Raw genomic sequence first — 15,340 nt, 5'->3', positions numbered from 1 at the left:
AACATTTGTCCATGTTTTCCTATTTGTGTTCCTGTCATTTTCCTCCTACTACATTCTCCTTTTTTTCTGCCTTTTTATCTCTTGCTCGGGCAAAGTGCGATGAAGATAAAATCCTGTGCCGAAAATTGAGTGTCGGTGCCCACGAGCTGCAATTACTTACTGTTACAATTAAGCTTCTGTGGATAAGGGTTGGATAATCATATCATTTTGAGGGTTTATTTAAACCTCTTTCATTAACTCTTCGTGTTTGTGTCTCTGTGCACAATACGCACTGCTCACGTTACACATGCTCTTCCGTAGCACAATTATCAAATTATACTAACATTTATTACAGCACGATTTATATGCCTAACACACCCTCATACAAACACTAGCCAGATTGGTGCGCTTCCTCAAATTTACAGGACCATTGATCATCTGTTCAGGTGTAGGACGAGCATTTCTAAACGTCTATGAACACTCTTACAGTAATTCATTTGTGGGTGTTCCGGTGTTCACATAATTTGCCTTGACTTTTCCTTCATACTCCCACTTTTGCCACCTATGTGTGACATGCAATGCACATAATGTTAGCATGAATTGCCGGCACACACACACACACGTGCATACACACACAAATAAACTCCATTCCTGACAGCGTAACGCACTACTACCTTTTCCAAGGAATCGGACCCACAATATTTACCTAATTTTAGTCCCTTTTTGCTGCCACCTTTGCGCATGTGGTGAAATCATCATCAAATTATATATCCTCTCCTCATCGTTCCCAAATGTGAAACTGCTTAACGAGTGTATGTCAAATAGGATTATGGTTTAATTTAATCTTACATGATTTTGTACCGCTCAAATATGTCATAGTCCAAATATCGGACATGAGAAAAAAAATAGCAATTGCAAGTGTGTGCTCTCGAACATAATTCCACATATACTAAAGTAAACATAACCGCAGCTCTACAGGAAATACCTGGCCTGGATACTAAACATATATGGCTACTTGCACCCAGATACAAGGGTGTGCAACATCACATACACATAAAATGTCCTTAAGGCTCTTTGTTACAAAACATCCCTTAACATAAGGCTGCAAAGTCTACACTATCAACTCTGTCACAAAGGTATTGTAGTAATTTCTCTCTTCATCTACAACATGCTAATTAGATTAGCATGTGCTGTACTGCAATGTAATGCTGATGTTTCCATATGACATGCGTCCACTCGGAACAAAACATAAATCACACCTATATGACTAGAATGACCTTTTGCCGAATTAGTAACAGACATATTTACCTGCTGGCATGAGGCATAAGGCAACCGCTTCAAAGTAAGCATTAATCATGTCTCAATTAACAAAGCATCTTTTTCATAAAAGGAGAAAAAATTGAATGACTCATTCAAAAGAGTTTAGGGCAAGGAACAGAAAAATAAAATAGCACAACATAATGAAAATAGGCATTTACCCTCAGAACTACCTCCTCTGTGGCATAAAAGGGCTAAGTGCATTAGTAATCTTTCAAAAACTATTTTTCCCAAGATTATTCAATCAAAATTCCTGTTTAAGAAAATGAACAGTTAAGACTGTGAATGGCTTCTTTGTTTGACCTGCGTAGTGTACCAACTCAGCAGGTAGCAGACCAACAGCTCAACCACTCCGCGAGCGGGAACAAGAGGACATGTTACACATTCTCCTCTCCAGAATGCTCTCCATCCAAGTAAGCAACACTCTTCACTGGTGACATTGATGTGGCAAGATGAAAAGGTCTGTTGTGAATGTCAGGGTCTTCTTTCCTTGTCCTTCCTTTTCTTGTCAAACATGACCCTACCGCCTAACCATTAAAGACACAACATGCAAACGGATGCATTTTGGAATCCCTCCAGCAGGCGATTAGGAAGAGCCCGCGCCTCTGTTGTCTTAGCGAATGCCAAGTTCACCTGAGATCTTCAGAAACTCGAGAGCCTCGTTGAAGGAGAGTCGGTGTTTCCTCCGTAGAAGAACATGTGTTGGTCTTCATGGACGAGATGGTCGACTGGCATGTTAGCCGATGAATTCTTCTTACTCACTGAATAAGTTAGATAAGAGAAGTCATCCCTAGAAGAGATTTACAGAATTTGTCATAAACTTTCTGCAGTAAATATGTATCAAAGCAGTGTCTCTTTATTGCAGGAGTAGCACTATTAATGCAGTGTACCTAGGAATTGAAGCATCTGTTTTTATTTTCTTTTATCTTTGCATTCCTCTAAAGCACACTCGACCCAAGGATATCAGCTCAGTGTACATATAACAAGGCGAAGGTGCGCTTCTATGTCAAATAGAACATTTTTCAATGGAAGGCGATCAAATTAGAAAGAATAAAAGGACAGCACAGTAAGATAGGTTCTGCACTTGACTGAAGGAAATGCTGCAAAAGGATGGATAGGGATGGGAAGGTAAACACTGGGAATTGGGAGAAAAATAGGACAAGTGTGGTGTGGGTACAGTAAGCAGATGTAAAGCAAGATAAAGGCTTGTGAGGTGAATGGGTAGTGAAAACAGAAAACGGAATGTAGGATATTTTTAATGTGCATAGTTTAGGTGTGGATTGAAAGGAAAATTTGTGGACTTTTCCAAAAAGTAAATAAAGATTCTGATTGTCTTATCTTGAATGTAAGTAAATTCAAAATTGTTGTCCAGGCACTTGAGTGACCACTTTATTTGTTCTGAATTTCCTGCAATTTAGAATTTGAGCCTATATATTTCTTAAGCTCTCCGTCCCAACAGATCTTTGGATGGTTGAGTGAAAGAAATCAGGTTTGTTATTACATAGTATTTTATAGGTAACACAAAGTATCACTTTACTATTTATCTGTCATTGTATTTATTTTTAAGATTTGGAACTCAAATGAGATCAACAAGAATAAATGAAATTAAAAACAATAATAAACACATTAAAGTGATACCATTAAAATGGCAAACCCCCAAAATGCAATTCATTATATGCTATGAGTTATTCAATATGAGTTTAAAGTTCAGCATCCAAGTGTATACTTAAATTAAGAAACTTCTTATCATCAAAAACTCTTGACTATCGTACAATTCCAGGTCCCGTGGTGGGAGCTAAGGGGAAACTAGCAGAAATCATGTACTATTCGGAAGGCCACCAGGTAAATACCAACTTCGTTTTCAAATAAACTAGGAATACCCATTGGGGAAAACAAGATGTTTTTAATAATGGAAAATGTTGACCTCCTCCCATACCCATGGCATCAATGGATGAGCCCTAGTCTAGATCACTGAGAGAGATCTTGCAGCTTTGATCAAAGTTCCTTTAGATTTACCAGAGAATCAATTGTTGCCTTTAATTAATGATTTAGTTGTTCTATTGACTCTCACTAGTCAACTCCTGCATCTTTACAATTTTGTGCTTTCCTTAATACATTATACATGTATGTTTCTAATGACGTCCGCAAATATATACATAATTAGATAATTTCGTACATTATATAAAAGACTCTAAATGGCAGTGTTCGAGTTTTGGAACAGTGCAACACTATGAGTACACATTTTGAGGCAGTATATACAGCTCAATAGTTCACAATTGAAGGAAACCTCTATTAGCCATCGCCATGATTTGAAACTCTAAATTAAAGCAACGTTGAAATGCAGATCTTAACACCTTGGCAGCTTGAATCATTCCCCTTCTGTGCTGGACCATAATGGAAATGGGTGTGGTCATGACGAGCTCAGCTCGTCATCAGCACACGAGCACTGTGCCTCATTACGAGCTGAGCTCGTCATGAGCACCGAAGGGTTTAATGATCGGTGGACATGTGCCTTATTGAGAAAGTCAGATCTAAATCCGCAGCCATCAGCCATTTACTTTGCCTCAGTAACTTAATCACGGTTGCATCATGTTTCAACTATAACAAAGATGCAAGAAAAGAATGGCAGAGATATCATGTAGAAGAATATGGCACACAACCCAATAGTGACTGGTCCTGGTGAGCGTCTTAAAATGAATGTTAAACTGAGTTGGCTGTCATTCTTGACTTGAGGTGGCAAGATGAGATTCACGAAAATGAGAAAGGGATCATCCAGGAAACATTACCTGTGGAACTGGGAAAGGCATTCCGTAGCTTGTCCATGATATCTTCTAAACACAAGCCAGTGTCCCGGTTTCTTGAATCCGAATCATCTAGGAAAAAGACACAGAAAACTGTAAACCTTACAATGATTCTATATTTCCTAGAATTCAAAATTAATTATTAAACTGGCATCCATGCTAACAGGCTTGGATAAAATGCTGTGAAGTAACTTAAGTAAGAGAGCCTCCCAAATACCCCTTCTCTCTCTATGAGAAAGTTACCAAATTTACCACTAAAAGATCCTCTCAGAATTACATCCTACTTTCCATGACTACCGCCGTCCCTCCCATCATTATTAGTTTCTGATTTTCAGAATGAAACCTCAGTGCAGCAGTCCCTGGTAGCTATTGACCAATCTCCACTTTCCCAGCAAACTCCTGAACAGAGCAGCCTTCCGCCAAATGTACCTCTTACAAGAAGAAAATAAATCACCAACTAGTATCTGGTGGGGCAAAGAATCAAATTGTCCTCATCTTTATCTGGGATGACCGGAAGACCACAGTCAACAGAAATTAACTTAATGTTCTATTACCATTAGACCCATCAGCCTCCTTCGATACAGTCTACACCTGTCCTACTAATTACACGAGAAAATCTATGTATTTAGGCAACCATTCTAGGCTTGATTCTCTCCTACCCTTTCAAAACATCGAGCATCATTTTACTCCCATGGTACTGTTCAACTCCTTACCGTACTACCTCTGGTATCCCATTACTAATCTTCATCAAATCCTTCAACTAACCTGTTATAACTATACACAGGACACCAAGCAAATCTTTCAGCTAAAAATCCAAATGGGCCTAGGCCCTCCTCTCGCAAACCGTTGCCTTCCATTCTTGGCATAATGGATGATGATCAACCATAGGAAAATCAATTAATCAAAAATCAATATCATCACCTGCATAACCTGGAAGAATTAGCATCCTATGACCATTCAGCCTCTCTAACTTAAACTACCTTTAAAGGCATGAACTGAAATAAGAAACCCGGGAGCAATTATGGACTGCCTTATCATTAGTGCTGCTTGTACATCAAGTTACCAGAAATTATTTCTTCACACTGCAAACTCTGAAATGAATTTCCCCACATCTAGGTTTTCCTCAAAATGTCCCCACCCCTATACAGTCACATCTGAAGCTTGGGCTTTGCCAATTACGTTTTCCTTAGAACCCCACTCTAACTATTGCAAAGGCTATAGCAGCAAGATAGCTACTACATCCACATTTAATCAAGCACATCACTCCGGCTCTACACGCTTTCCACAGTATTCTCATAACTAGAATAGTCTCATTCAATAGGCTCGGGTTTTCCCAAACTGCAGTGGAGGCTGGTTGGCTTTGAAAGGGGTGAGGCGAAAAAATGCCTTTGTTTCCAGTTAGTAAGTGAAGTGAATGAGCCCCATGTCCTTGAAAGGGATTCAGTGGGTTTCTCATCTAGAAAGAAATCTGAGACAATGATTGTATTTTATATCATCATTTGCACATAAATCAGCCCAAAACTCAGCTGTTCTGAAGGGACACTAATAGAGGCTACTCTCAGACGGGGAGACTCCGTAAATTAATAGGGACTGCCGAGCCAAGGTAAAATCAGAGGTCCTACATTGTCATATGTGCAAAAACACAAGCTGAGCCATCACAAAAACCAAGAAGCAAAATATACAATAAATTGTGTGTAAAACATAATACATATGTAAAAATTGAGTGCATTTTTATTACATTAGGGGCCAGGTGTACAAAGAATCAGTGTTAATAACTTTGTAGGATGCATCACGGATAATACAAAACCATTCTAACACGCTTAACATTTGAACCTAAATTAGAAATATTTAAATTCCAAGCGCTCCTGTAAGTACATCTCCACTGGCACATAAATTTAAAAATGAATAAAAGGGACGAGCATTGCACTTAATTCATTGAAGGACAGATACCATGTTTTTGAGCACATAGTAGTGCTTTGATGCATGCTTTTCAATGAGGTCTGCGTTTACAGCCGTCTGCATTGATTGAACTGATCACAGGGCGCACTTGGGAATCAACCTTCCCTGTCAGAAGAGTGAAACCACTATGAATCCATAAGGGTGGGGGCCCAATTACCCTCTGTGTCCGGAGGATCTGCATTAAGAAGGAGGCTTCACTAAATCCGTAACTGCATGCAATAAATTCACAGCCAGATCTGGAACAGAAGGACGTTTATTTCCCAGTCCACACAAAGAAGATACAGGTAAGTCGCTCCGAGAAGTGAGTGCTGGTTAACGTCCCACTCCAGTCTTATATACACTATCAACCGCCCCTTCCCCCGCACAGTCCCTCGCTCAAAGACAAACACCACCATCCAAAGACCAACAGAGCGGTTGCAAAGAGCATTTCTTAATCCCCTCTACGAGTGCACCACAACCGGTGCCATAGTTGTGCTGGCAGATTCCCCATTTCTTTTTTAAATATCGTAAACACAAAGGGGCAGATTTACAAGCTCCTTGCGCCACTTTTGCGTCACTTTTAACATGGGAAAAGTGAGGCAAAAGTGGCGCAAGGCAAGAGGCTTGTAAATCTGCCCCAAAGTGAGCATGAGAACATACCGGAAATCACCGCGCTAGCACTACACCCAACAAACTGTACCTTTGAAGTGTGCCGCATGTCTGTCTAAAGCACATGAAGTACTCTGAGCTAATATATAGAGTTGTGAGAAACTGCGGCCAGAGGCATTATTCAATGACTGAGAAAGAACCATCTCATCTCACAGTGTGCAAATGATAATCCTTAATTAGCAAACAGGTCGTCCAGCCACGTCTGGCATGCTCACGGGAGGGAGGAGCGCGGGGGAATATAAATAAACAAAACTTTACCAATCAGACGGGGGGGTGGGGGGGGGGGGGGGTTCCCGCTGGTGCCCGCCCGGCCGCTGCTGCAGGTTCAGCTGATTCCCGTCACCCGTGGTAGCAGTGAACACAAGGTGTGTCTGTCTCGACGAGGAGGCTCTGACATCACGCTCGCTCCTTGATGTTTGGCAAGTACCGCCTACGTCGCAGCGAATCCAGACGCTGCTCCAACACCAGTGCCAGGATTGGCTTCAGCAGTAATGCGCATGTTTTGTTTAGGGCTTAAAAAATGTTGTGACCAGCCTGAACATGCGCACTAGACTCATCATTAGAAGCGGGCATGGAACAACCCTTGCTCTTCTAATGAGCAGCCTAGTGCGCATGTTCGGGATGGTTGCAAATTTTTTAAGCCCTAAACAGAACGTGCTCACTCTTGCTGTGTGCTCCGTCGACCACCTGAATTGATACATATTAACCTCGAATCGATGCACTTACACTGAACTCGTGCTGCCCCCCCTCCTTCTGAGCCGTCTGCCTTCGGCAGCCTGTGCTTGTAATGAGAAATGGCAACGGCTGAGGGGGGCGCGCAAGCTTGTTACTCAACTCGACTTGTGCCTCAAATTAATTAGTGGGGCAACGCCAAGCGCCCTAATGGACGCACCACCCCTGCCAAACTGTCAGAACATCTTTGGTGATACATGCAGCACATGACACTCCACTCAAGACACCGCTACTGACCTTCCCAACCTTTAAGAAAATGTGCATTGATGTTAAAGCCTTCCAACCTTGAGAACTCAATGAAGGCAAAGATAAGAAATATTTACCATTACCTGGATTACAGGAAGGGGGTAATGACCAGGTTGTTTCCTAATCAGATGGAACTCTTATTGTATACACTGTGAAAGTTCCAATCCCTGACCACAGGTGGAAGATGATAAATATCAGCCTTTGCAACTGTACCCCTCTCTCCTCTTCGCTAAGTATCTAAGTAAAGGATACTGTTGAGCATAAAGTCCGACATCATTGCCTGTTGTCTTCACTAATAGAGAAAAGACATCAGCAGGGAGTTCTCTAATTCTTTCAAAAGGCCATAAAACATAGAAGGAGGTCAGAAAAACAAAAACTGGGGTCTCACAAGGTTAATTTTGAACAAGGTGCCACCACTTAGTTCCTCCTCCCACACAGAGTGACATAACTCCAGATGTAAGTAGTCTTGCAACCCCTTTTGGAAAAAAGAGGAATTATTCATATCGATAAATTAGTTGCTTCCTTTATTCAGCTGGCAAAATAACTTACTTGCCGGCTTTTGTCACCAAAAGATCACTTTATAAGGCTGTGAATGAGGCGGTGCAGTCTTATGATTTATTAGGTGAAGTTGAAGTCAGCTAGACGTGGTTTAATGTTACATTGTTACACCATGCAAAAAAAACAACAGTTGATGGACAGAATGCAGAACAATGTCATACATTCACCCCAGTACAGAGATCTGGGCCTAAATCCATCGTTTTTTTTGCACGCCACACCACCCCAGTTCAGACATGGCAATCAGCCTTGACCCTGTGCCTCATGGGAACAGTCCAGCCCGAACTGCCAAGCCATGTCTTTCCTGGACTGGAATCAAGTATCCTAGGACCGGTTTCTGGCTATCAGCCGTCTTCAGCCAGGATAGCTTGACTCCAGTGGTGTGGAGAGCATGGGACTCACGTCTGAGTATACCCATTGCACTCGGGGTGACAAATGCAAAAACAACAGTTAATGGACAGAATGCAGAACAATGTCATACATTCACCCCAGTACAAAGATCTGGGCCTAAATCCATCGTTTTTTTGCACTCCACACCACCCCAGTTAAGACATGGCCATATGCAAATCAGCCTTGACCCTGTGCCTCATGGGAACAGTCCTGCCCGAACTGCCAAGCCATGTCTTTCCTGGACCGGAATCAAGCATCCTAGGACCGGTTTCTGGCTATCAGCCGTCTTTAGCCAGGATAGCTTGACTCCAGTGGTGTGGAGAGCATGGGACTCACGTCTGAGCATACCCATCCCACTCGGGGTGACAAATACAAAAACAACAGTTTATGGACAGAATGCAGAACAATGTCATACATTCACCCCAGTACAGAGATCTGGGCCTAAATCCTTTGTTTTCTTGCACTCCACACCACCCCAGTTCAGACATGGCCATATGCAAATCAGCCTTGACCCTGTGCCTCATGGGAACAGTCCAGCCCGAACTGCCAAGCTATGTCTTTCCTGGACTGGAATCAAGCATCCTAGAACCGGTTTCTGGCTATTATAAACTAATCGACACAGCGAGTCTGGATTTACAAAGCATTGTCCCTCGTTGCTGATTTTTCATTGACACCGCACCACAGTAAGGCACCAAGGTTGTATGTCTGGAAACCAACCTATCACCTCCCCTGTCAGTAAGGAACTGATGTATCAACTCCCCTGCCAATAAGGAACCGACACATCATCTCCCCTACCTAGCAGTAAGGAACCGAAGCATCACCTCCCCTGACAGTAGGGAACCAATCCATCACATCCCTTCTGTAGTAAGGAACCAACGCATCGCTTTGCTTTTCCTCCCCTGTGCCTTGCACCATCTTTGTTTTTTGATGCATCGGAGGTACTTTATGCAAAAACTAATGCATCTATTGATTTCTATGGACTACACTTGCTTAATCTTTTAAAAGTGATATTTCGACTTGTTTATGTTGGAGTTTTGTTGTTTTGGTCTTGTTTTATTCGGACATTATTGCCTATTTTTCTAAAATGGTATGGACTCCTTTTGTAGTGTTTTCACTGAGTGACTGTATGTGTGTGTGTACAAATACTTTACGCATTGCGTCTGAGATAAATCTGACTGCTCATGCCATACTACCAAGCGGATAAGCAGGAGTTACCTTAGCTGTGTGACTCCCTTAGCCTAACTAGAGTGAAGGTCCCTACTTGTACAGGGTACAAACCACTGCCAACTAGAGCCCCCATTTTAACAGTGTTGTTTTTCTGTGTTTTGGACAGGGTGTAAAAAGTGCAGGGTGTTGGTTCTCTGGTATTAGGCCCCAAAGGTAGGCCACCTTTACAAGGGGCATGTGAGAGACAGTTTTGAATGCTAAAAAGTGCATTCAGAATGTTCAACATAAAGAGGACAATTTGCAGAGCAAATTAAATAATCACAATTAACAATTCTCACATTTGCATTTAATGGTTCTTTTTTAATTTATTTTAAGAATTTAATTTTCCAAAGCAGTGAATACAGAGATGCAACATTTTTCGACTCCCCCCCGACACTACAAAATTACTACGTTTCAAGGACACTAAGGTATGTTCCGTTAAAAGAATTGGGTTCTTAGTCATCCAAAAAGAACATACAGAGAAAAAGAAAAAGAAGAAGAAAAGATGACAAGGATAAAGGAGCTTAAGAAAGGTTAGCGCAATCAGCAGGAAAGGTACAAGTAAAAGATGGAAGAGAAAATAAAGAATAAGAGAAGAAGAGGAAAGGGCGCAGTTCGGCCTTTGGCTGGTCGTGAGCTGCCTCTTTCATGCAAGACGTCCCTTGAATGGGAGAGGGCAGATTATCCGTTTGGCCCACTTGTTCCAGCCAGGTAGTAAGAAGTTGCCAGATGTCTAGACCTTTCTTAGCATATACTGCCTTCTCAAGGTGATATTTACAACAAGGGGTGGTGAGGGACAGAGTCTCTGAATTAAGCAGAAAGCTCTCACCCAGTCAAGAGATCAGGGCTAGATCCAACACCGTTTTTTAGCTCACTGCACCATCCCAGTTTCAGAACCTGGCTGTATGCAAATTAGTCTGTTCCTGTCCCAGTGCATGATGGGAACAGGGCAAACCAAACTACAAAAGCCAATTCTTACACTGGGAAGGAAACAAGCTCCCGGGGACCGGTTTCTGGCATTACAGCCGTCTTCGGCCCGGTTTGCTTGAATCCTGATGGTGCAATGAGCAAGGGTCTCACATCTGAGAATACCCTTCCACGCTTAGGGTGGACAAAAATATTTACAACAAGGGGTGGTGAGGGACAGAGTCTCTGAATTAAGCAGAAAGCTCTCACCCAGTCAAGAGATCAGGGCTAGATCCAACACCGTTTTTTAGCTTACTGCACCATCCCAGTTTCAGAACCTGGCTGTATGCAAATTAGTCTGTTCCTGTCCCAGTGCATGATGGGAACAGGGCAAACCAAACTACAAAAGCCAATTCTTACACTGGGAAGGAAACAAGCTCCCGGGGACCGGTTTCTGGCATTACAGCCGTCTTCGGCCCGGTTTGCTTGAATCCTGATGGTGCAATGAGCAAGGGTCTCACATCTGAGAATACCCTTCCACGCTTAGGGTGGACAAAAATATTTACAACAAGGGGTGGTGAGGGACAGAGTCTCTGAATTAAGCAGAAAGCTTCGGGCCGAAGACGGCTGAAATGCCAGAAACCGGTCCCCGGTAGCTTGTCTCCTTTCTGGTGAAGAATTGGCTTGGTAGTTTAGTCTGCCCTGTTCCCATGATGCACTGGGCCAGGGACAGACTGATTTGCATATAGCCAGGTTCTGAGCTGGGATGGGGCAGTGAGATAAATAACGGTGATGGATCAAGCCCTGATCTTTTGACTGGGTAAGAGTGGTCTGCTCAATTCAGACACTCTGTTCATCACCACCCCCTTTTCTGAATCGTTCTCAAGGTGATAGGTCGCAACTAACCTAGCCAGCCATTGAGAGAAAGGAGAGGGGTCTGCCTCTATCCATGCTGAAGCAATACAAATCCTCCACACAGTCATAGCTACAAAAATAGGTGCTCCACCTTTTTTTCCTGTTAACCTCTTCTTGGGTCCCCAACAGGATGGTTATGGGAGTCAGTACTATGGCCTGAGAGATAACCCTCCCCAGAAAATCCTGCACTTTAAGAAGAACTGGAGTAAGTTTTGGGCAAGTGGCAAACATGTGTATTGTGTCAGCGCCACACTCCGAGCACCTAGAGCACAGCGTCCCCTTGCCTACCCCCCATTTGGCGATTTTGCTACGGGTGATGTATAAAAAGAAGATGGTTTTAAAGTGTTGGGCTTGCAGTTTAGCTGACAGCAAGTCGCTCTGGGAAAGTTCCAGTGACTTACAAAACATGCTATGTGGGGCCTCCAATTTTGTTTGCCACTTGTCTGCTATTCTAGGTAGATCATCTGGGGTTTGGCTATTTAGTGCCGTGTATATAAGGCCTCTCCGAGGGGTCACTGGGGCCCGTAACATTTTGATGAATTCAATTTTGAAAACCCAGCGAGTCCCCCAACCTTTCGAGAAAGAAAGTCACATATGGTAAAATATTTAAAGCCATCTTGGTTTTTTAATCCATATGTGCTTTGTAATTCTGCAAAGGGTTTAACTCCTTCACTGAAGATTAGGTCTTCCAGTTTTGTGATGCCAGTTTTATACCAGTCTAGTAGATAGAACCAACCAAAGAGTCTCTCTTCATATAACTCAGCATAGAATTCTCGAAAGCCTTCTTGTATTTTAATAGGATCACTGGTCTCTACCCTTGTTGACAGTCGAATTGCAAGTATTTCACTACCTGTGGCCTGCTGCCTGGTTTTAATAGCAAGATGATGACCGATACAATCGCTACATTCATAGTTTTTTTCCTGCATTGCCGCACACTTGCGGTCTTTTCTGCAAATACTGACCCTATTTCAGCCTTTGTAAGAATGACTATGTTATGAGTGTACGCAGTATCCACTCCAGCTTGAACCATTTGGACTAGTTTAATTTCTGCTTTTTTAAGTTTTTCCTGGAGATCACACATTAACAAGTTTTCTTTTTCCTAATTGAGAACCTTAAAGTCTCTCCCCGAATGCCCCCTTTTAGCGTATCCCAAACTATCATGATCGGGCCGTTCCCATGTTTATTTCCAGAAACTCCTGGATTCAAGCTTGGATGTGTGACTGTCAGCCCTCATCTTCCAGTAACGCTTTCTCAGTTCCCCAATCCCTCGATGGTTAAAATGAGTGGATTGTGATCCGACATGAAGCATTTGCCTGGTGAAGAGGATTAAATCAGAAAGTAATCTAGTCTAGCAAATGACCGGTGTGGGGCAGAAAAATTGGTGTAGCCTGGTTAAGTCACTAAGCCCATGAATATGAGCTAAATTAATTAGCGCTTGGTACACAAGGGGCTTTCTACCTGTATACCTCCACTTGCTGTAGCTGTCCATTTTCCAGTTACAGGGCAGATTGATATTAAGATCGCTACAGACAATTATTGGAGTAGGCCAGTGAGCTAGCTCCCCAGAAATCAAGTTTATAATCCCTGGGTCGTCTGCATTACTTCCATAGATGGAACATAAGGTGAAAGGGGGATTAGGGGAAAGGTAGCATTCAGTGATTACCCATCTACCCAGTGAATCAGATTTAACGCAGGGATATTTTAAGGGAAGTCTCCTTTCAGCCATAACTCCTACCCCTTTTACTTTAGTGCCCTGTGTAGTAGCCACTATAACTTTAAGTCATTAAATGTTTTTGTGATCCCTCTATGTGAGTCTCCTGAAGGCAGACAATATCGGCCCCAACGAGTGCAAACCTTGCGCTACTTTTTGCCTTTTTGAGGCATCGTTCAGCCCTCAAATGTTAGCAGAAATAAACCTAAGAGTATTTATCTTAGCCATTTGGATATTTACAAAAAGTTTAAGCCATAAAGTTCTTGAACCTATGAGTGTGCTTGATTTGGTGAGTTCCTAAACTTTGCCCAGTGTCTAAGTGAGTGGCTGTGCGTATAAAGGTGCCCTTCGTTCCTCTGTGTCATTCTGGATACAATCGTCTTAAGCCTCCTTGTAGCTTTTTAGCAGCCCCTTTGGCTGCACGATTGTCTGCTCGAACCTCTTCCTGAAATTCTTTAATTGAGGCTAGGATTTAAGCCAATGTGGGTTCGGCAGTATCAGCTGGCGCGCTCTCTGCTTTTTCCCACTTCGTCATGTGAGAGTCGCCTTCATCCAAAGGGTAGGACATCTGTGAGTCTGAGTAGTCCCACTTGAGTTGGCTGCACCTTTTGCCCTTGCTGCTTGCCTTTTTGGGGTGCTGCACTGTTCTGCTGTCTTTGGTCGATTCCTCGCTGTCATCTTCGCTTGTGTTAAAACCCCCCTCATCTGAAGAGCTCTCTGTGCCATCAGATACGGAGTAGAAATTCTCAGGACCAGTCTCTGGTGTGCGCCGGAGGCAGCTTCCAAGCCCCGAATATATTTGACAATGCCAGCCCTTAGAATTTATGGAGGGATTATCACGACCGCTCGTGGAGGAGCAACCTTCTGCCTCTTGAACTATGGCGGCTAAAGTTAACTGGCTTATGTGCTCAGTTGCCCCCTTAACAGCACTATCAGCAATAAGACAAGGGAGCTCGCTCAAATTGTCAGCCGAGCCTTGTAGGACCATGTTGGTTCTGGCCTCAACTTGCAGCGCTTCCCCAGGGGCTACTTCTACTGAACTTGCCTCTTGCTGCTGGCTTAGTGCGGGTAATTGGGTGGTTAGCAAGTCCATGGGAGCGCTTTCAGGGGGAGGAGTGTGTGTGGAGGTCTTAGTGTCTATGGCAGCAGGCTGTCCTTTAGCACCAAAAAACAATTTTGCTATCAACGGCTGAGCGCCCGCTGGGTCTTTAAGCACCCCACCTCCCCCAGGCTTCCCCAACAGCTTTTTGTTCACACTGACCTCGCGTCTGGGTTTAATGGCACTTTCCACAGCATCACCGATCTCGGTGCTGGCGGTGGCCATCCTCAGCTTGCTGCCCTTCTTGGCACCAGTGCTGCTCATAGTCCAAGAGCTGTTCTGGTGCAGCCGCCGCCGCCCTCTCTCATGCGCTGGTAGATCGAGAACCGGGGGGGCTGAGGCTGTAACTGCGGCGATAACTGCGGCTGAATCAGGGACCAAAAGCGTGATACACCAAAAGATCAGGATGAGAAGCGGTGACCTCCACCGCCAAGCGGGCAGCACAAGGGGATCCACAAGGATTGCAAAATAAACCGCAACCGTATCTATTTTCATAAAGTTAAAAAAGGCTTCCGGTCTGTTGATAACTAATAAATTCAGCAGAACCGGCCAGGTGTGTGCCTTCTAATAGCTTGAAAAGGAGAGGAATGTGAATATTATCTTCGATAACCCCCCATTCTGAATTTATACAATCAGAGCCAGGACCATACTCTTTCCAGTTTGCAACTCTAGAAGACCCGTCAGCCTAAATATGCCCACCACAGGTGTAAAAGGTTCAGACTAAATCTGCCCACTGCATGTGTAACAGACTCAGCCTGAATCTGCTCCCCGCAAGTTTAACAGTTCTACATAAATCAGCCCTCTGAAAGAATAACACGCCAGCCTAAACAGGGATGTCATGTAGGTGTCGCCAGGAGTCGCAGCTGTGACCCCTGG

The 15,340-nt window shown here is 43.4% G+C and overlaps 1 protein-coding gene across 1 annotated transcript in view; it reads right to left on the bottom strand.

Moving 5' to 3' along the window:
• Window positions 1–1,279: 1,279 nt before the first annotated feature.
• DRP2 (dystrophin related protein 2) overlaps window positions 1,280–15,340 on the bottom strand; it is a 1,191,281-nt gene continuing 1,177,220 nt past the window's right edge. Inside the window, exons 23-24 of the mRNA XM_086964637.1 lie at window positions 4,083–4,169; window positions 1,280–2,086 (exon numbers count right to left, since the gene is read on the bottom strand). Coding sequence (XP_086820763.1) covers window positions 2,067–2,086; window positions 4,083–4,169 — 107 coding nt within the window. The 3' untranslated portion in view covers window positions 1,280–2,066. The remainder of the gene's footprint in view (window positions 2,087–4,082; window positions 4,170–15,340) is intronic.

This window comes from Lissotriton vulgaris, chromosome 4_1, assembly GCF_964263255.1.
Source record: "Lissotriton vulgaris chromosome 4_1, aLisVul1.2, whole genome shotgun sequence".
In the NCBI taxonomy this organism is placed as follows: Eukaryota; Metazoa; Chordata; class Amphibia; order Caudata; family Salamandridae; genus Lissotriton; species Lissotriton vulgaris.
The sequence above is the reverse complement of the archived record's forward strand: the minus strand, read 5'-3'. Positions and strand labels throughout refer to the sequence as shown.